Here is a 21,010-nt window from a genome sequence, read left to right as displayed (position 1 = left end):
TAGAATCCAGCAGGTGCAGAAGGCCGGTGACATGGGCATGCTGGAAGGAAGAGAACTCTGGATGTGTCTGGGAGGAGGCTGGACGAAAAAGAAAGATGAGGGGCATGCAGTGATGAGGAATCTTTGGCCAGGGCAGGGAGCAGGAGGAGAGGGAACTATGCCTGGGAACTATTGTACTGCCTTTCAGAAGGCTTTGAGATGAAAAGCAACCACGGCATTGAGAACCAGAGTATTTGTGGAGCAGCAAGAGGAGATTTTTGTCCTACGTTCTGTGGAAGTCATTACCTAGGAACTCTTTAGCTCCACTTCCTCTGCTCCAGCCTCCACCTCCCAGGACATCGCTGCTCCAGCTTGATCTCCTCACAGTGCATCCTCCTGCAGGAGAACAGCTTTTCCGCTCAGTGTTGACTTGGCCTCTGTGCTGGGCTGGAACTGGGAAGGTTCATTTTGAGTCTCTTATCTCCAGAAGCAAGGCAGCAGAGCTCCCCAGCCAAAACTTGCTGTGCGTCCTTCCACACCACTGGCAGTCAAACCAGGGTTTTAAAACCAGACAGCAGCTGTTCTCCGCAGTTGTCTGTATTTCCAGGTGTAGGGAAAAGGTGCATTTCTGTTCCAAAGTGGAAGAGCTGGTTGGCCTGACCACTGTGGTTGTTGACATACTTCTTCAAGTATGAGCCTTCATCTTATTGGATGCGCTGATCGTCTCAGAACTCTTCCTAGTTGTCTCACTGATGGTCAAAAACTAACAACGAGTGATCTGCTGGACCTGACACTTGAAAAGGAAGAGCTGGTGGATAGTGTGAAGATCAGTAGTGTCCTTGGCTGCAGTAACCATAAGATGCTGGAGTTCAGAATATGTGTCAGAGGGGTCACTACAGAGGTCAATGCTGTTTAACGTCTTCGTGAATGCATCTTAGTGATGCAGTGGAGCGCACCTTCAGCAAGTCTGAAGATGATGCAAAATGTGGAGGGTTGGCTGGTGTACTGAATAGTGATGCTGTTCAGAGACACCTTGAGAAGATGAAGAAATGGGCTTACGAGAACCTCATGAAGTTGAGCAAAGAGAAATACGAAGCCCTGAGCGTTGGTTTTGTTGGTGGCCAGCAGACTGGAAAGCAGTTCTGCAGAGAAGGACGGGGGGGTCCTGGTTGATGCCAAGTTGAACGTGAGTCAGCAGTGTCCCTGCAGCACAAAAAGCCAACAACATCCAGGGCTGTATTGCCAGCAGGTCACGGGAGATGATCCTTCCTTTCTGCTCAGCACATCTGGAGTGCAATGTGTGGGGCTTCCCGACAGAAGAAACCTGAAATACAAAACCTGACTGGACAGAGTCCTGAACAACCTCCGTTACTTTACCTTACTTGAGCTGGTGGTTGGACTAGACAACATCCAGAGGTGCCTTCCAACCTCAGCCACCCTGGGAGTCTGTCAGATGCTGTTTGCCAGCTGTAAAGTGGGCTGGCAGTTGTTCTTGGCAGAAACAAGTTATTGAACGCTCTTTAAAATTAATTTAAATGAAGATAGCGTCTGATCTTATGCTCCGGATAAAGGTTTAGCACGTAGAGGTGATATTGTGTAAATTCATATGTAGACTTGCGTAGAGACAAGTTCTAGATGTGCTTTTAATACAAAGACTCATTGGATACTTCGTCGAGGAGGAAAATGCCACCAAATTGGTGAGGAAAAAGGTCTCCAAGCACTTTGCACGGGCCCAGCCCACGGTGAAGGCGCCGAGTAGTGACTGTTACCATGGACTTGCACGTGTGAGTAGTTGTGGTAGCAGTGAGTATTCTGCTTTCATGAGCGTTTAGGTGCTATAAGAGAGTAAGTCTCTTGAATTTTCAACTTCGAGTCACTTTTGCAAACTGGGTGCATCTTCTAGGCTTGAGTAGCTTTGAAAACCCATAAGGGGTGATCAGTCCTCCAAACTTTACTGTGAAACTACTTAATGCTCTGAAACTACTGTGGTGTTGGACACTGCATTGACTTGTTCTGCACACACCAGAATTTTCAGGAACAGATGAGAAAAAGGTATAAAGTAATTCCCCATTTGGATTTCCTGAATACGGAAATTCTAGAATTTTAAGTACGTATATGGCTGAACTTTAGCCCATGTAATTTTTTGGATGTTTGTATTTCAACAAATGTATTGGGACATTCACTTGAAATGCATTTGTCTGTCTTAATGTCTTGCATCTTGACATGTTTACGTGCTCTTAACTCCAATGTTCAGGCAGTTCAACCATTTTGGTGGGGTGTATGTGACTGGTTGGGCACTGTTTGTTCCTGACTTTAGGTATCTTGGGATGCTGGCGAAGCACTTGAAGGCTTGCAGGGCTCTGGACCTGTGTTGTCAGCTTTTTATGGATAACAGTGAAGCAACAGGTCTTTAGAAAGTGGAGAGTTCTACATGAATCCTGGTTGCAACTCCTGTCCCAAGGAAAGCTCAGCCGTGTACCCAGAGCTGAGCTTTGTTACTTCTGAGATTGGCTCAGTCTGGAGATGTGGGGAATGGAGATCCACTGTTTGGAGATGCTGCCAAGCAGTCACAGAGCTGCCACTGACACTTGTCTTCTCCTGTGCCTGACTGCAAGTGCTCTTGGTCTGTGCCTTGCCAAAAAAAAAAGCGGAGGAGCCCGATTTGGGCAGAATTGAGGACTTGGGCATCTTACTGACATGGGGAGACTCTTCCATCTGTCCTTGTTGGCTTCATTCCTCACACAGCATTGCCTGTGTCACTTCCCATGTCAAGGTGCCCTCACGGAGTAGGACATCCAGGGACAACCTTAGATCAAGGAGACGAGGGTCCCAGATCCATTGGACTGAAGAGGAGTGTGTGCCTGTGACATAGAGTTGAAGGTACCCCTACTTCACGCTCCTACCAGCTTCTGAACTAGACAGGGCTCCTCAGCCCTTTCTCTTCCTGTTGAGAGCATGTCTCTTCTTTCCTCCTTCCTCCTTCCTTCTCCTGCCACTGGGATCCAACCCAGCCTTTCCCTGTGTGGCTCTGCCTCCTGCAGGACCTTGCTACCTGTACTCACCTCCTCCTGCAGACACAGCAGTGCCAGGAGCCCAGCAAAGTAAAAGCCTGTTGAGGAACCTGTGCTAGAGGAGGTGGGGTTGTCCCAAGTATGACACGTGCTACGGTGTGTGCTAGCCTGGTCTTCTCTGTCCTTCCTTCTGCTTTGTCAGGTGCCTTCTATATCTCCCCTAGGATTTGGTGGTGAGCAAGGACACCTCCCACTGGATCAGGGGCTCCAAGCCCCATCCAGCCTGGAACAGCTCCGGGGATGGGGCAGCCACCACTGCTCTGGGCAACCTGGGCCAGGGCCTCCCCACCTTCACAGCAAAACATGGCTCCCTAAGATCTCATCTCAATTTCCTCTCCTTTCGCTCCATCCTTTCACTCCAGGCAGGTGCCTGTTGTACGCGGTGCTCCTGGTGATGGGTGGTCATGGGCTTCTGCTCCTTTTGTGACAGTGACTGTAGAAGCTGCACAGACTTTTAGGATTAACCCCCCCCTGCTCCAAGAGCTGTCCCTGCAATGGGACCTGCTGGACAGGGGGGTAGCAAAGCATTTGCTTCTTGCTTTATGAGTAAGTGGGGCTTGGGATTGCAGCGTTGCTGTTGACTAACCCGGCTGTGCCTTCCTTCCACAGGGAACGATCTCTTTCTGGTTGCAGTCCATGAGCTGGGACACGCGCTGGGTCTGGAACACTCCAATGACCCCAGTGCTATCATGGCTCCGTTCTACCAGTACATGGAAACGCACAACTTCAAACTGCCCCAAGATGACCTCCAAGGAATTCAGAAGATCTATGGTGAGCAACACGATCCACTCATTTATTTACACTGAGCTGGAGTCCAGTGAGCATTTTACAGCTCTCAAAATGCCAGCGGCTGGTGGGCTGTATTTCTTGCTGTAGCTGAATGGGGAGCTTGAAAAGAACCTTGATCACAGCCAGATGTCCAGCGACTGTCCTAGTGGCAATATCCTTGCACAGGTCAGGATAACCAAACCCCTGTGGTGTCACTGCTCCATCCCTCGCTGTATCCCCAATATCAAGGAGCTCTAGAAAGGGAAAACCAGGCAATTGCTCTGCTCAAGGTTTGTCCAGTGCAAATAGATGAGAAGAATGAGAAGAACGTGGAATGTCAAGGAAAGGTAAAGAGTTTTTATGCACTCTCTTTTCTCCATGTATAGAAAGCAGGGAAAAAAGGTTGGATCTGCTTAGGGAGCACTTCACTTCTTTTAAACTCCAGCTGAACGTTGTTTTGTGTCGTATACCTAAGATATGGGCTCAAGGAAAAGAGAGAGAAAAAGAGGCAGAGGGATTATAGGAAAAAAACAAGGGGCTGGAGATGATGGAGGACCATGTGATGGGATCATGGGTACCAGGGTGAGAGGACAGACTTTCAGAGAATTATTGGCTGAAGGAGATTCAGGGAGCAGAGGGAAATCCAGGTTTTAGGAGCCGCAGTCAAGGGGAGGCTGAGCTAGAAGGTGCTAAAGGATACAGTTCACGACAGTCTGAGTAAACCAGATTTTATCAAACACCCCTGATTTCGTTCTTTGAGGAAGGAACAAGTTTGACAGAGAGGTTATTTAATAAATGTAGTGTAGAGCAACTGCGCTGTGTAGCTATGCAACAGTTGCAGCTGCTTGACATCAACCTAGGCAGAGAATGGATGGAGAGAAATGTTTTTCCATGAAGCTGGGGAGGCCCTGGCCCAGGTTGCCCAGAGCAGGGGTGGCTGCCCCATCCCTGGAGGTGTCACAGGCCAGGCTGGATGGGGCTTGGAGCAACTGGATCCAGTGGGAGGTGTCCCTGCCCATGGCTGGTTTCCCTGGCTCCTGTCTCAGCAATGGGAATAACCTGACATCAGTAGAGTGCAGTTCATCCTCACTGTAAGGCAGATTTTGAAGTAAGGTCCCACATTTAAAATAAGATGGCTTGAAGAGCAGCCAGGAGGAGGTGGCTCTTCCCTTTAGTGCAGCTGAAGATTTCTGTTCATTACCAGGATGAAGTTGTGTGGCAATTGAGATATGGTATCATATACTTCTGTGTACTTTAACACAGGATTTATTCAGATACTCAGGATAACGGAGACTCTGGATCGTTTTGAAATGCAGTGCTGGGGTAGCGAGTATTAAACTTTCATTGAATAATAAACCTAAAGTTCCATTTTTGAAAGCTGCTCGCATGTCATTCCGCTCTTTCTGCTTTGAAATGTTGGTTTCACTCCTGTGGGCTTGGACTGATCAGAAGGAAAAAAATAACCTTAATTTATCGCTGACAGTGGAAGTGCAATTGAGAACATGTTATGGCTTCTCTGATTTCAGATACCCCTTTGGAAAGGGAACCAATAAGGAATTAACAGCTGTGATTCTTCACATTCGTGGTTGGAGCCAACCTCAGCTGGGGACCAGCACGGCTTGGGCAGGGACCCAGGGCTGGGCTGGAATGGGTGGGGGGTGGATGTACTGGGTGATGCTGGTGAGATCCATTGGTGTCTCCTGGTCCCTGGCGGTTTGAGAGAGCCCTGCACGGCATCTTGAGCACAGCTACAAGCAGAGGGATCAATCCTGCCCTGCCTGCAGCTCGGCAGCACCACCACCACGCTTCCACCTGTTTTTCACTTAGTAGTGACATCAAATTTAAGCCACAAACCATGTGGAAATCCTCGGTATGCAAGATGTGCTTAAAATTAACCAGTTAAAACTAACCCAGCTTGGAAAAAGCAGTGTGAGTGAATCACTGCCTGGTGCAGGGGGTAACTGGGAATTCCTGTTGCGGAATCATGCAAGTCTCTTCTCTGAGCTGGAGTGGGGTGGGGATGGTGGATGCGGAGACAGCCGGTCCTGCAGGGAGAAGAAGCAGCTTTTGCAGCAGGGGCTTTGGCTCCTCAGGCAGAGATTTTGGCCCTTTGCACAGAGTTATAGTCCAAAACCTAACGTTTAGTTTAAGATTAGGTTTTACTCTTACGGTTCGCAAAGAAAAGATGGAAAATGAAGGTTGTGTTTCTCTTGGAACTGGAGATATGAGAATACATCCTTTCATCTGAGCTTCTTACCACTGAGAGGGGGCTGCCGAAATACCATTCTTGTAGCTTTAGCAGGAACGTTCAACCAATGTGTTTTATTTTCACTGCGCCGATCGGCTTTGTTGTGTCTTGGCCAAGAGCCCATCCACCAGAGTGCCTGCCCAAAAATCAGAACCTCCTGCTTCCTTGCTGCTCTGACATTCTCTGCTGTGCAGCTCCACGCTCTCAACATGTATTATTTAGAAACCTGCTGTGCAGAAGAAGTCAGAGAGCCAGAGCTGCCTTGCCTGCAGCTTCCTTTTTAAAAAGTAAATTCTATTAAAACTTCCAATTTTTCATTCCATTGAAGTCGTTAAAGCAACAGAGTCTCTACTTGTGTCAGAATGGGTCCAGAGGAGGCCACAAAGATGATCTGAGGGCTCGAGCACCTCTGCTGTGAGGACAGGCTGAGAGAGTTGGGGCTGTTCAGCCTGGAGAAGAGAAGGCTGCGTGAAGACCTTGGAGCAGCTTCCAGTGCTGAAAGGGGCTCCAGTAGAGCTGGGGAGGGTCTCTGGATCAGGAAGGACAGGGATGGGACAAGGAGGGATGGCTTCAAATTGAATTAGACATTGGGAATTGAATTAGACATTAGACATTCTTCACACTGAGGACGGGGAGGCCCTGGCCCAGGTTGCCCAGAGCAGTGGTGGCTGCCCCATCCCTGGAGGTGTTCTATGTGAGGTTGGATGGGGCTTGGAGCAACCAGATCCCGTGGGAGGTGTCCCTGTCCATGACAGGGGTGGAACTGGATGGGCTTTGAGGTCCCTTCAAACCCAAACCATTCTAGGATTCTATGAAAGCTTAAGTCCATTTTGTTCCCTTCTTTGGGGAATGATGCATTTCAAATGCATTTTTATGTTGTATCTATATTTATTGGTTAGAAAAGAAACATGCCTAAATCTATTCTGCAATGATTTGTTGAATTATTAAGTTATTTTCTGCTGGATTTGTTTCAAAACTCACCTGAAGAGGCAGTAGGTGGTGTGAACTCATCTGTGCTTCATGCTGGTTGATGTAAAGTCAATGGTTAAAATGTTATTTGCACACCAGGTTGGAAGAGGTGTTTCCATCTTCTGATAGGTGATTCTTGCAGCGTGCTCCTTGACAAAATGAGGGAAATGTGGCTGTTCCTCACATGTCTTTTTCAGAAGGTTGTCTTGCACTGTCTTTACAAGCCCATGTCACAGGTACCATACCCAGGAAGGAATTAAACAGGAAATAATACCATTATGTAGGTCCTCTGGGTGTTCTGTTGATGTTCTCTTTTAATTTTGCGAGTGTTAAAGGCGGCTCCACCATGCAGTGGAGAGAGGAGACATCCTCAGCCATGGCCTCACCAATGAACCAGTCGTCCTTCAGCACTGCTTCTCCTGATCATTGTGTCCTGCTCTAAGCATCCTTTTGCGGCTGTGAAGCAGCCTCTCATGGTAGGAGCAACTCTTCTGACTCTGTGCCCGAGGAGCAGAGGGGTTGGCATGATGGGCAGGAAAAACTCACGTCTGCACAGATGCTTGGAGATGATAAACTAGGCCATGACATCTTCAAGACCCTTTCAAAGCCTGAGGTCACAAAGGAAGGGTCTCCTAATCACTCAAAGATAGACCGAATTGTTAAGCCTGGAGACAACCTTAAGGAACTGGGTCCTCCTAGATCTCACTGAGGATGTCCCAACCGGACGCATCTTCTGTGCAGCTCAAGAGAGGAGCTCCAGTCACTGTATTTGGTGCAAACCATGACAGCTGAGGTCCGGGGTGGTCATGATACCACACCAGCCCCTGGCCAAGTATCTATACAAGGTCAGCTCCGACATCCGTGTACAGGGGATCAGCAGGACACTGTGTCCATGAGCCTGTAGCACCTTCTGCCACCCTCATTGCTGCTGTGCGGCAAGCATGGGCTCCGTAACCTTCCTCACCTCTTCCCAGTGGTGACCCAGAGAACAAACCCAGATCCTTGTAACCTGCACTCGTGTGTGAGAAGGATGTTGAGGCTCTGGAACGAGTCCAGAGGAGAGCAATGAAGCTGGTGAAGGGGCTGGAGAACAGGCCTTATGAGGAGCGGCTGAGAGAGCTGGGGGTGTTTAGCCTGGAGAAGAGGAGGCTGAGGGGAGACCTCATTGCTCTCTCCAACTACCTGAAAGGAGGTTGTGGAGAGGAGGGAGCTGGGCTCTTCTCCCAAGTGACAGGGGACAGGACGAGAGGGAATGGCCTCAAACTCCACCAGGGGAGGGTCAGAAAGGATATCTGGAAGAAATTTTTCACAGAGAGGGTCATTGGGCACTGTCAGAGGCTGCCCAGGGAGGTGGTTGAGTCCCCTTCCCTGGAGGTGTTTAAGGGATGGGTGGATGAGATGCTGAGGGACATGGTTTAGTGATTGATGGGAATGGTTGGACTCGATGATCCGGTGGGTCTTTTCCAACCTGGTGATTCTGTGATTCTATGATTCTATGATTCTATGAAATGGTCCATGTGGTGGCACTGCATTGTGAGTGGCACCACCAGAGCAAGCTTTGCTGTCATGCAGGACCTGGAAATGTTAGGCATGGGGCTGTTTTCTGATGATTTCCTCTTGAACTTGGGAAGGGAATAGAGTAATGATCTTATCTATAGGGGCTGCAAGATCTGGGACTTCTGGATCCAGGTCCCATGGTGCCAAGTTTATAGGAAGGCAGGGGAGGGAAAATACATGGCAATAAGAGAGTGGGAGGGGTCTGCCCTGGTGTCGTATCTCTCTCACGCCACAGATACCAGACTCCCTGTCCACGTTGCATCCCTTTGTTTGCGCCTTTCCTCCTGCACCCAGCAGGATGTGCCAGGCTCCACCTTGGGTGCATCCACCGAGTCTCACCTGCCACATGCCGGGTTTGCATCCCCATTCCTCTGAAAACCAGGCATTGAGTAACGCATCCGGCTCCTGGTGCCGTTCTTGGGGTCCACCCTCCAACCGGGGGGACTCTGCCGCGGTGCAGGGACTCACCCGTGCCCCCAGCAGCCCTGGAGCTGCCCAGAGGAGCTGTGAGAAGAGGGAACTCATCCTGCTGATCAGACGCCTCCTGACGAAGGGGGAACTGAAGGAGAACCCACCTCTTGGGAGGTTTCTCAGCTGATGGAGAACCACTGCTTCATGTTACGGCTGGGCTTGAAACACTTCTCTCATCCCACAGATCTTTCTGAGTAGAAACCAATGTTCTGTTTCGCAGTGGAGCAGATGTCAGGCTGCTTAAAGCTTTTCCATAGGGGAACTGGGCTGCAAGCACCACAGCTGGAGCAACTTGCAGAACCCCCAGACTCTCATCATTTGCCTGCCTAAGCCTGGGAATTTCAAACTTGGATTTCTTGCACCCAAAGCAGAGAACCCAAGCGCAAGGTGAATGGCCTCGTTACGGAGCTCAGGAGAGCGCTCCCTTTGGCTTAGGGCAAGGATTTCAGCCATCGATGCTTGTCTTCCAGGTGGATGTTCTATCACCCTGGTGGCAGTTGGTCATTCAGAGGACATCTCTGTGAGAAGAAACCCTTCCTGCTGCCCAGTGATGAGCACAGGGACCTTTGCCCAGCTGTCGGGCGCGCTGTGGGTGCTGGCGAGGACGCCCAAACTGACTGGAGTGGCCAGTTTGCTTCACTACTGCAGTCAAACCCCAGACGCGCAAAGCTCTCTGTGGGCAGATTTACCGAGCGAGCGAGGGAAATGAGTCCTTCCAGAACTCTGAGCTGTTGTGGACGGACCATCTCTTGTCCCTGAGATAGCTCCTTGGCAGCTCTTTTTCTTTGAAGAGGGACCTCTCTCTGCTGCCCTGGAGTCTGCAGAGCAGCCAGGTGGGTTTCTTTCGCTCTCCCTGGCTCTTTTGGATTGTAGCTCTTGCTTTGGAGCCGAGGAACCTCTCCTGTGTACCTGAGGAGCTGGTAGGGTCTTGCAGAAACCTCAGCTTCTTTCATCCAAAACCCTCCCTGTGTGTTATTCAAAAGTCAGGACCATAGTTTTATTCTTGGAGTGAGCATTAAGAAGATAAGGGCGGATCCTTATCTCCCCTGATCAGGAAGGAGGGCTTGGAGGAGCTGTGGTGGATGCCGAGGGTGTCGAGCAGTTGAGGGAACACTCTGTCAATAGCCAGGAGGACAGCACAACTAGATTTTGTCCTCACCTATCGACACAGTGGCTCCTAAATGCCTCCTCTCTCTGTGTTATCTTCACAGGTCACCTTGGTATTCAGATGGTCTGCGACAGAGGAAGCATGAAGGGAGGAGGCTAAGTGCCAGTGGCGGGAGTCACACCCTCAAGGTGATCTGCTGTGACCCAAAAGCTTTCTGACATACTTTACCTTGGTTGTGGTAGAAAGAATCGTAGAGTCATAGAATAACCAGGTTGGAAGAGACCCACCGGATCATTGAGTCCAACCGTTCCCACCAATCACTAAACCATGTCCCTTAGCATCTTGTCCACCCGTGCCTTAAACCCCTCCAGGGAAGGTGAATCAACCCCCTCCCTGGAGGTGGTAGAAAGGAAGAAAGTCTTCTTCTCCACACAGTGTGTAAGGCCCCAGCAAGTTGCTTCCCTCCAGAATGTAGAGTTCCCCACTCCAGGAGGTTTCTTACCTGCTTCTCCCGTGGAAGTGGCGGCAGGTTCAGCCCCAGGGGTGGGTTTGGCTCTGGTGCTGGGATCACACGCAGTGACCGGGTGACCAGGTTCAGGCCCAGCTGCAGACCCGTGCAATAACCTCTCTTGCTTAATTTCTCTCTCAAAGACGTTTGCTTTGGCCAATTCTCTGAAGCTGCTCGGGGAGGCGCTGCCCGAGGCTGCCTGGGCTGCGACGCTGCCTGGTTTGGTACCAGTGGTGGGTGTCACCGGTTCCTGCGGTGAATACCGAGGTGCCAGCAGCTCTTGAGTAACTCTTTGTTCACACGCCGTCTCTGCTGCTGATAAACCTGTTATATCCTGCCTTTAGCCCCTGTTTGGAGGCAGGGTGCTGTGATCAGAGTCCAGAAACTGTTGCAGGTCTATTCCTTCTGCTTTCGTGCCAGCTGGTGCTCTGAAGTGGCTTAGGTCTTATGAGATAGCATCTTTCTTCAGCAATGGATGGGCTGTGCTTCTGCTTTCCACCCCGTAGACCAAATTCTGCCTGCCTAGTGCTTGGACCTGAGGATTTTTGTGGGTGTGTGTGTGCTCATGGGCAATAACCGTAGGATTTCCTTCCCCCTTTAGCTGTAAACCCACCCTCAGTCAGTGACAAAGTGAAGGCAGCAACTACAAGCAAGAAAGGCAATCGGTATAACCACAAGAGGAGACAAGGCTTTCTTCAGAATAAATCAGAAGGCCTAGAATGCATAAAACCAAGACGAGAAATGAAAGATACCAAGGGAACATCCACGGCTGGTAGGGAAGGGCGGTAAGAGGAACGTCTTGAGTGCAATGTCGAAGTCCACATCCAAGCAAGCTACAGCATCTCTGCAAAATGTGTGGAAGCCTTGTCAGCGCTGGGTATCCCCTCAGAGCAATTCACCAGCGTGGGTTTGGCTGTTGCGAGCAGTGAGTGTGTACGGCAGCCCAGCTCCCGTTGTCGGTCCAGCCCGGTGATCTCTTTCCACTGCTCTCGCAAATGTTTCAGTGAATGCAAATCTCTGCTTCACCCAAATCGTTGCTGATTTGCACCATCCTGACCGCAGTGAATTGACTGCATTCTGTTTCAGTGGCATCTTGGGGCTAATGGAAACCTTTCCATCGGTCCCCTGGGTTGCAGGCGCTATTTTAGCTTTCCGCTTCTCTGCAGAAGACTGAGACAGCCTTTGGGCACTTGGGGTGAACGTGAAAGAGCTGAGCAGGGCAGGCTGTGACTGGGGAACACGTGTTCCTTGCTTGTGTGGAGAGAGTGGATCTTTCACCCCATGGTGCTCTGAAGGCAAAAAGATTGGTGACTAAACTGTAATTGTAGAATCGTTTGATCAGAAAAGACCTTTGAGCTCATCGAGTCCAACCGTACCTGTCCACTACTAAACCAAATCCCTGAGCGCCTCATCTACCCATCTTTTAAACCTCTCCAGGGATGGGGGCTCCCCCACCTCCCTGCGCAGCCTCTGCCAGGGCCTGAGAACCCTTTCAGTAAAGAAACTTCCCTAATATCTAATCTGAACCTCCTCTGGTGCAACTTGAAGCTGTTCCCTCTCATCCTATCATAACAATAAAGGAATCGCTTTCTAATTTCTAAATTCCTTTGCAGTTCCCCTTCGATTGTAGCATTGCTTTTCACTCCTGTTTTTTTCTGATTTTGCTTTGGTTTTGGTTGTTTTGGTTTTTTTTGTGGTCTACTAAACATTTCTCTTCAAGGGTTATTTCCTTTCATTTCAGTTGGGACTGTGATTGGCGTGGGTCCTCCTTCTTTTTAGCTCCAGCCTCCTTGGGAAGACCTCCAAAACCATACCGGCTCCTCTTCTTGTTGCTCCTCTGTTCTGGGACATCTCTCACGTGTGGACGCACCTCATTCTGCTCCCCGTTTCTATGGAATAAGGAGCATGTAAACTCCTCGCAATGCTTTTCACCCAGCCTGATGCCTTTTAAAACCTTCGAGGGAAGCACAGAAAATCCCACCCTGCCCACTTTGCTAACCATTTCTCTTTTCACTTCTAGGTCCTCCTGTTGAGCCCCTGGAGCCAACCAGGCCTTTACCGACTCTTCCTGTTCGCAGAATTCACTCCACATCGGAAAGAAAACATGAGAGGCAGCCACGACCGCCTAGTCCTCCTCTGGGTGACAGGCCATCGTCTCCTGGGATGAAACCAAACATCTGCGATGGCAACTTTAACACTGTGGCTCTTTTTAGAGGAGAAATGTTTGTTTTCAAGGTACCTAGAATTCCTACTTAGGAAAAGATTAATAGAAATATAAGGTAGTGAGCTTTGAAATGTCTGTGGGTGATGAGTGAGCAATATTAGAAGGAAACATAGGCAGGTTGGCTCTGCAATATTTGCAAACGGTGCCTGATGGGATGGACAAAACAGGTGGCCTGGGCACCAAAGTGCAAACTGGATAGCCTGGCAGAGAATTCGGACACCGTCAGGCTCGGAGAGGAACCACCTGTAGAGTCAGAAAGTGATACCAGTAACTGGCCAGGGATTGAGTCTCGTTGCCTCCAGAGACGGCCCGCGTTGAAGTCTGGGCTTTAGGGAGTGCTCTGCCTGCCTGAAGCTCCTGGGGGGTTTGAGTCAACCTTGGCTGTAAACAACAGCCAGGGAGGAGGGAGAGCTCAGAAACCCACGTTGGAGTGCGTTGAATACGGAAACCCATGGTCCCATTCCCAAAATACCGGTAGTTTTCACTGCCCGGTGGATGTGAGTGTGGAGAAGGACATACTGAAGGTGATTAGATGGAGAAACCACACCAGCAGCAGGCGATACCTGAACTGAAAACAGTCGAGGGCTGGGAGGGTGTCTGGGGGAAGTCTCACAGGCTCTGCCCTGCCCTCACTCATCCCTGAGGATCCACCACGCCTTTAGCTAATGATTCCATGCCTAAAGGGATGTTTCTAACTCCTCTGTGCCTCTGGACGTTGCGTGCGTCACACACAGACGATGTTAAGGCTGTTTGGCTCTCTGGGGGCTGATAGTTCAGCACGATTATACCAGGGCAGGAGCAACACCTCGAGACACGCAGAGACATCACTCACAAATGGGTTCATAATGCGTGTAACTGTGGCCTTGCTTCCCCCTGCTCCTTTTTCCTCTCCTTCTTTGCACCCCTTTTCACAGCACCAGCAACCAGCTGCTCACCCTCTTGGCTGCCGTCTTCCCCACGAAGCCCTTCCCTCACTGGAGACAGTACTGGGCTGGGTTGGAGCTGCCGTCTGAGCCAGAACTTCTGTCTTTGTTGGTTCTGGGGCGTGGGCAGGGATGAGAAATGCTTGACGCTGGGCGCTTAGCCTGGCTTGACTGCAGGATAACAATACTCGATCTAAAGATGCTTCTGGTTCTCTCAGGATCGCTGGTTCTGGCGGCTGCGCAACAACCGGGTGCAGGAGGGCTATCCCATGCAAATCGAGCAGTTCTGGAAGGGCCTCCCCTCGAAGATTGATGCAGCCTACGAGCGATCGGATGGGAAATTTGTTTTCTTCAAAGGTACAGTGCATTTCAGCCCCAGCCTCCCACCCCTGCCTCACATCACACTCCTCCTTTATGCAGGGAGGTGCTGAGAACAGGTACGCTGCCTCCTTGTCCTTTTTCAAGGGAACATTTCAAGCAGCCATTGATCCTTGAAGTATAATTTTGTGTGGATTGGCCTTGCCAGGACAATCTGTAGGGGGCTAGTATTGTTTAGTGGACATCAGCTTCCATATGCTAACACAAAATAGCTCCTGTTTCCCAGAGAGTGTCAGTCTCCTGCCTTTCTCCTTGAACATGTTTCAGCAAGACATCAGGGCAGGGCCCTCCCAAACCAGTTTGAGATGTTGATTACTGGGTGCAGTTTTAAGCACCACAGTATAGAAAGGATGTAAAGCTACTGGAGAGGGTCCAGAGGAGGACGTGGAGTTGGTGAAGGGTCTAGAGGGGAAGTCGTATGAGGAGCAGCCAAAGTCACTTGGTCTGTTCAGCCTGAAGAGGAGACTGAGGGGAGACCTCATCGTGGTCTACAGCTTCCTCACACGGGGAGGAGGAGGAGCAGGTGCTGAGCTCTTCTCTCTGGTCACCAAGGACAGGACCCAAGGGAATGGCAGGAAGATGTGCCAGGGGAGGGTTAGGTTGGACGTTAGGAAAAGGTTCTTCACCCAGAGCCCTGGAACAGCTCCCAGGGAAGCAGTCACAGCCTGACAATGTTCCAGAAGCGTTTGGACAAGGCCCTCAGCCCCACGGTGTGAACGTTGGGTTTTGCTGTGCAGGGACAGGAGATGGACTCGATGATCCTTGTGGATCCCTTCCCTCTCAGGACATTCTATGATTCTGTGAGACAATTGTCTACTAAAGAGGTAAACTGACCAACCTTACGCCAGGACCCACAGGCTCCTTGCACTGTGACAGCATTTGAATGGGATCCTGTAAGTTGAGAGTAAGTTGTAAGCAATAAAGTGGCTGGAGAGCATCAGTGTGCTGCATATAGAACCACAATACCTGGTCTTCTGCATTTTCGTCTGCAGCTTCAGTCCCTCAGCAAGGAGCTCCCCAGCCTGAATGAGGGATGGCAAAGACAGGGTGTGAGAGAAGTGGAGATTGAGGTGAGATCTTAGGAAGAAATGTTTTGCTGTGAGAGTGGGGAGGCCCTGGCCCAGGTTGCCCCAAGAAATAGTGTCTGCCCCATCCCTGGAGGGGTTCCAGGCCAGGCTGGATGGGGCTTGGAGCAACGGGATCCAGTGGGAGGTGTCCCTGCCCATGGCAGGGGGATTGGAACTGGATGGGTTTTGAGGCCCCTTCCAGCCCAAGCAATTCCGTGATTCTGTGTTTCTATGAAATTGTGACTGACCTAGAAAAGGTGAATGGGAAAGGGTTGTTTAACTTCTCCTCCAAAAAAAAGAGCTGAGGAAGAGAAAATAAAATGAGGAGGTTTCAGGTTCAAAACGAAGAGGAGCAGCTTTTTCACTTATTACAGTTAAGCCTGTAAACCCTCAGTGTGCTGTGGTTCATTGTGGCTATTTCACACTTAGAGCAATTCAATTGCTAACGAGGCAAATCTGCTTGTTGTTTGTGTCCCTGTTTGTTTCTAGGAGATAAATACTGGGTTTTTAAAGAAGTGACAGCAGAGCCAGGCTACCCACACAGTCTGGTGGAGCTGGGGAGCTGCCTGCCCCGGGAGGGCATCGACACGGCTCTGCGCTGGGAGCCAGTTGGCAAAACCTACTTCTTCAAAGGCGACAGGTACTGGAGGTACAACGAGGACAAGCGAGCGACGGACCCAGGATACCCAAAGCCCATCACCGTGTGGCGAGGAATCCCTCAGGCTCCACAGGGAGCTTTCATCAGCAAAGAAGGCTGTACGTATCGGCAGGCAGGACGCCTGCTAGAGCGGGAGTAGCTTGTGTGCCTCCGGGGTTGGATGGTTGGATGTGGGGTGCTTTGAGTATTTCCTGAGACAGGAATTGTCTCAGAAGCTGTAGGGCCACACCGGCACCTGCGAGCACCAGCACTGAGACCCTTCCTGACCTTCACCCAGCCCACAATGCCAGCTCTGGGCGATGGGAAGGGGAATTCTGGGTTTGCTGCCACAACAGGCCCCAACCAAATTTTCCTGGTTGCAAGGATGCCACAACTTTTCCTCCCAGTTCCTGAGTCGCTCTGTTAGGGGCTCCAACTTGCCTGACAGGTCGCACCTCGAATCCTAGGTTCAGTTTTGGGCCCCTCGCTACCAGGAGGACGTTGAGGGGCTGGAGCGAGTTCGGAGAAGGGAACAGAGCTAGGGAAGGGGCTGGAGAACGAGTCTTTATGAGAGGAGGCTGAGGGATCTGGGGTTGTTCAGCCTGGAGAAAAGGAGGCTGAGAGGAGACCGTATCACTGTCTGACTGAAAGGAGGTTGGAGTGAGGTGGGTGTTGGTCTCTTCTCCCAAGGAATGAGGGATGGGACGAGAGGAAACAGCATCAAGTTGTGCCAGGGAAGGTTTAGATTGGGTATTAGCAAAACTGTCTTTACTGACAGAGCAGTGAAGCCCTGGCAGAGGCTGCCCAGGGCAGTGGCGGAGTCTCCATCCCTGGAAAGATTCAAAACCTGTGTGGCCGTGGCACATGGGGCCAGGGTTTAGCAGACACGGTGGGGTTGGGCTGATGGGCTGGAAGAGCTGAGAGGTCTTTTCCAGCCTTAATGATCCTGTGATTCTGCACATCATAGAATCAGAATCGTGGAATCATAGAATCATAGAATCGTAGAATCACTAGGTTGGAAGAGACCCACCGGATCATCGAGTCCAACCATTCCTATCTGGCACTAACCCATGCCCCTCAGCGCCTCGTCCACCCATCCTTTAAACACCTCCAGGGAAGGTGACTCAACCCCCTCCCTGGGCAGCCTGTTCCAGTGATATATTAGAAATTTTCACACAAGTTTTCACATCTTCACACAAGTACAGTTGTCAGGTTGGAAGTAGTGTGGTGAGGAATATTCTCTTTTTTTTTTGTCTCCTAGTTTATACCTACTTCTACAAAGGGAAGGAGTACTGGAAGTTCGATAACCAGAGGCTGAGCGTGGAGCCAGGCTACCCCAGGTCGATCCTCAAAGACTGGATGGGCTGCAACCAGAAGGATGTTGAGCGAAGCAAGGACCGACGCCTCCCCCACGACGATGTGGATATTATGGTGACAATAAACGATGTGCCTAGCACTGTAAATGCGATCGCAGTTGTGATCCCTTGCATTTTGTCTCTGTGTATCCTTGTCTTGGTATACACAATCTTCCAGTTTAAAAACAAAGAGGTGCAGCAAAACGTTGTGTATTACAAAAGACCTGTCCAGGAGTGGGTATGACACAGCCCGCTGCACACTGCAACTCACTGAGCTGATGAGGACGATGGACAAAAAGGAAAAAAAAAAGAAGAAAAAAATGCATTCAAAAGCCTACCAAACGAAACTACTTCAGTGACTTACAAGATTGGGACAGCCTGGGACCGAAAGCAGCAGGAAAACTGGAAAAAATACAGGCAGCCTTGCAGTGTGGAGCCTCTTTCCTTCTTACTGCCTCAGTCGTACGTCAGTCTTGGTGTGCCATCCTCCACAGGCTCGCTCTGCGAACATCAGAGTCTTCAGGACAGGTTTCAACTGACCTGGGAAACTTCCTTCAGTTCCCTGTTAAACCCAGCATTCTCCAGTGTAGCCAAACCACCTCTGAACAGAACCATTTTTTTAATAGCTGTCTCATAAATGAATTAAGATCATGAAATCTATGAACAGGAACAATTCAGTATCGTGAGCAGAAGACATTCTGATGCTGAACCATTCTAAAAGACCTTCTTAGTTTATTACGAAATCCAGGGAGTTCCCTGGGTACGATTTTCCAATACCTGCTGGTCAGATGTTTTGTACATTCATAACGAATCAACGCTGCCGCTCAGCACAGTGCATGAGGAACCCCTGAGCACTCAGAGAGGGCGAGGAGTGCGGAGCAGACGCTCGAGAAGCACCAAACCAGACACCGCAACGTTACCTGGCGACATCGAGCCCTAGAGTGGGACAATCTGAAGACAGATTGGGTCTAAACTAAACAATCATGGGAATGCATTATTTTGTTTTGGGAGCCATTCATGAGAGAAATAGTTCAATGTCATACGGTGTTGTTTTCAGCTCCCATCAGCAAGAAACAATGAACCAATGGTTACCGATATACTGAAAAATATGTGTAGATGTAGACTGCACTCTGCCCCCCCCGCGTTAAGATGCTGGGAAAAGATGAATTGTTGTTCCGTGGCATGTGTAACTAGATTGTGGAATGTGTACGTTGGCTTTCAGGAGAATGGAAATGTTTGTTTGGAGTGAGGTCGTCGTTATATTTTGCTGGAATAGTCAAGTTACAGTAAGAATTAGGCCTGTTTATAAAACAAAATCCAGTCCCTGTAGCTGTTACAGACATTGTATGCCTTTGAAATTTGGGTTTTTTTCTGTTTTTGCTCACTTCTTCACAGGCAAATATTTGGCAAGGCCCAAAGGAAGCACAGCAGGACAAGTTCATCGCTAGCCACATCCGACAGACGTGAAATCAGGTAAAGGCTAGAAAAATATCTGAACTTTCAGCTTCTCACAGGTCTCTTCCAACAGGAGGAGAACTGCTTCTCCCTCCTACAGCTGTGAAAGGTTTAGGATGCTGTGTCCTAACCACAAACTAAGAGTGGGGGAAGAGTTTCTTGGAATGCGATGGCAAAGTCCATCCCTGTACGGAAATGCCGTTCATACAAGTGTCTGAAACGCTTTGCGCGTTCGCTGTGAGGAGCAGGTGATGAACGCGAGCCCTCTGTACGATGTAAACACAACACGTGGAATGCCCAGGTAGGGTAGAACAATTAACAGCTTTGTGATGTTGGCCATGAAATAATAGGATGACAAACATGCTAGAAATATTCCTAATTACAACGATGAGGAGTGAAGAAAGGTCGTTAGCATTTGGAATTGCTAACCAGTGCTCAAATATTGCTGTGGTGAAGCAGGATAGGCAAGTAGAACCTTCTAGTGACACCCGCTAGGACTGCATCACGCGTGGTCTCAAACTGTATTTTGTCCTTCATTACCGAGTTCCATAACCGAGCTGTTTATTGTGTTTAACCATTAAAAAAAATATTACCGATGTATTACAAAATGAGAAGCTAGTAGATGCAAAACTTTGGATTTTAGTGAAAAAAAACCAAACAGAAGAACCCCGTGCTAACGTCTCATGATGGGTGAAGGAGTGCAAAGGACCAAACGAAAGCGGAGCGACTAATTAGCCACCCCCCAGGCTCCTCCGTCCGTTGCTATGTGTACTTTGTATGTGGTAGGATGCGCACCACGAACACCACATGGCACATCAACTCATCTGTACGCTGCCATCTCCTCTGGGACTGTGACAGCCCAAACCTTTGAGCAACTTCCAACAGCCATCATTAAAAAAATGAAACATTTACAGCCTAGAGAGATGTCTGGTTTGGTTTGTGGGGTTTTATCCTCCTGTCCACAGGTTGATCTGTTCAAGCCCCTGGGCTGCGTCAGGAGCTGCTCGGGCAGCACGGTGCCGGGGGCTGGAGCAAACCGGGCTGCTTCGTCGTGTGCTGCGTGTCGCTCGATGGGGCTGGGGACTGCAGTCAGGCACCACCTGCCCTGTACAGCTGGAATTCAGTCTTCCTCAAAGAACTGCAGCTTCAAAGAATGGCAGAAAGCATTCTTACTGCTCCATAAGTGGCTCCTGGTGCAGGTGCTGCTCTCTTTGCCCAAGAAAGAAGTGACGGGATGAGAGAAAACGGCCTCAAGTTGCGCCAGGGGAGGTTTAGATTGGACATTAAGAAAAATTTCTTTGCTGACAGAGCGGTGAAGCACTGCAACTGGCTGCCCAAGGCAGTGGGGGAGTCCCCATCCCTGGAGAGGTTCAAAAACCATCTAGCCATGACACTTGGGGCCAGGGTTTAGCAGGCACGGTGGGGTTGGGTCGGATGAGCTGAGAGGTCTTTTCCAATCTTAATGATTCTGTGATTCTGTGCCAGGTACTCAAGCTTTCCAGGGCAGGAGGTAATTGTGTAGGTGATCCAGGAGCTGCGAAGAGGCCCTCTGAGCGCAATCCCATCCGCTCTTCTAAGACTGCCACCCGTGCCCTCCTGAGCTGACATGGGTGCCAGCTCAGACATCATATTTGTGTAAGGGATGGCGCCTTCATAGTCTCAGACCTAAGCACTTCGCGGGGCTCCTGTGCCTGATCAGCCACCTCTGCCACCTCCCGGGGTGGTGGGCAGGGTGGGCGTTCCAGTTCCGATCCCGAAATGCAGCACCAGGACGTGTCGGCACCACGGGGGAGCAGGGGGAGAGCAGGGCTAAGCCCCTAAGCCCAAGGCGCCAGGGACGGGCCGTGTGTGCAGCCAGAGGGAGTCCTGGCACATGCTGACCCGGTGCTGTCAGTGAGCAGCCGCTACCTCCACTCGCTGCGCTCAACAGCTGCCTTCTCTTTCTTTCCCTGTTTTTGACCACTTTGAACAATTCCATCATAGCGTGAGGTTTAACAAGGCCAAATGGCGGGTCCTACACATGGGGCACAACAACCCTGAGCAGCTCCAGACTAGGAGAAGTCTGGCTGGAAACTGCCTGGAGGAGAGGGACCTGGGGGTGTTGGTTGAACAGGAGCCAGCAGTGGCCCAGGTGGCCAAGAAGGCCAATGGCATCTTGGCTTGGATCAGAAACGGCGTGGCCAGCAGGTCCAGGGAGGTTATTCTCCCTCTGGACTCGGCACTGGTGAGACCGCTCCTCGAATCCTGTGTTCAGTTCTGGGCCCCTCACCACAAGAAGGATGTTGAGGCTCT

At 50.3% G+C, this 21,010-nt stretch overlaps 1 protein-coding gene across 2 annotated transcripts in view; it reads left to right on the top strand.

Moving 5' to 3' along the window:
- MMP24 (matrix metallopeptidase 24) overlaps positions 1 to 19,627 on the top strand; it is a 46,236-nt gene extending 26,609 nt beyond the window's left edge. For both annotated transcript variants that reach the window (XM_069871761.1, XM_069871762.1), the window contains 5 exons: positions 3,660 to 3,821; positions 12,700 to 12,914; positions 14,045 to 14,183; positions 15,761 to 16,027; positions 17,170 to 19,627. In XM_069871761.1, the coding sequence (XP_069727862.1) occupies positions 3,660 to 3,821; positions 12,700 to 12,914; positions 14,045 to 14,183; positions 15,761 to 16,027; positions 17,170 to 17,507 (1,121 nt within the window). In that variant the 3' untranslated portion in view covers positions 17,508 to 19,627. The remainder of the gene's footprint in view (positions 1 to 3,659; positions 3,822 to 12,699; positions 12,915 to 14,044; positions 14,184 to 15,760; positions 16,028 to 17,169) is intronic.
- The last annotated feature ends 1,383 nt before the right edge of the window (positions 19,628 to 21,010 follow it).

The sequence above is a fragment of the Phaenicophaeus curvirostris genome, chromosome 18 (assembly GCF_032191515.1).
Source record: "Phaenicophaeus curvirostris isolate KB17595 chromosome 18, BPBGC_Pcur_1.0, whole genome shotgun sequence".
NCBI classification, from domain to species: Eukaryota; Metazoa; Chordata; class Aves; order Cuculiformes; family Cuculidae; genus Phaenicophaeus; species Phaenicophaeus curvirostris.
This window is presented reverse-complemented; position numbering and strand designations above follow the sequence as displayed.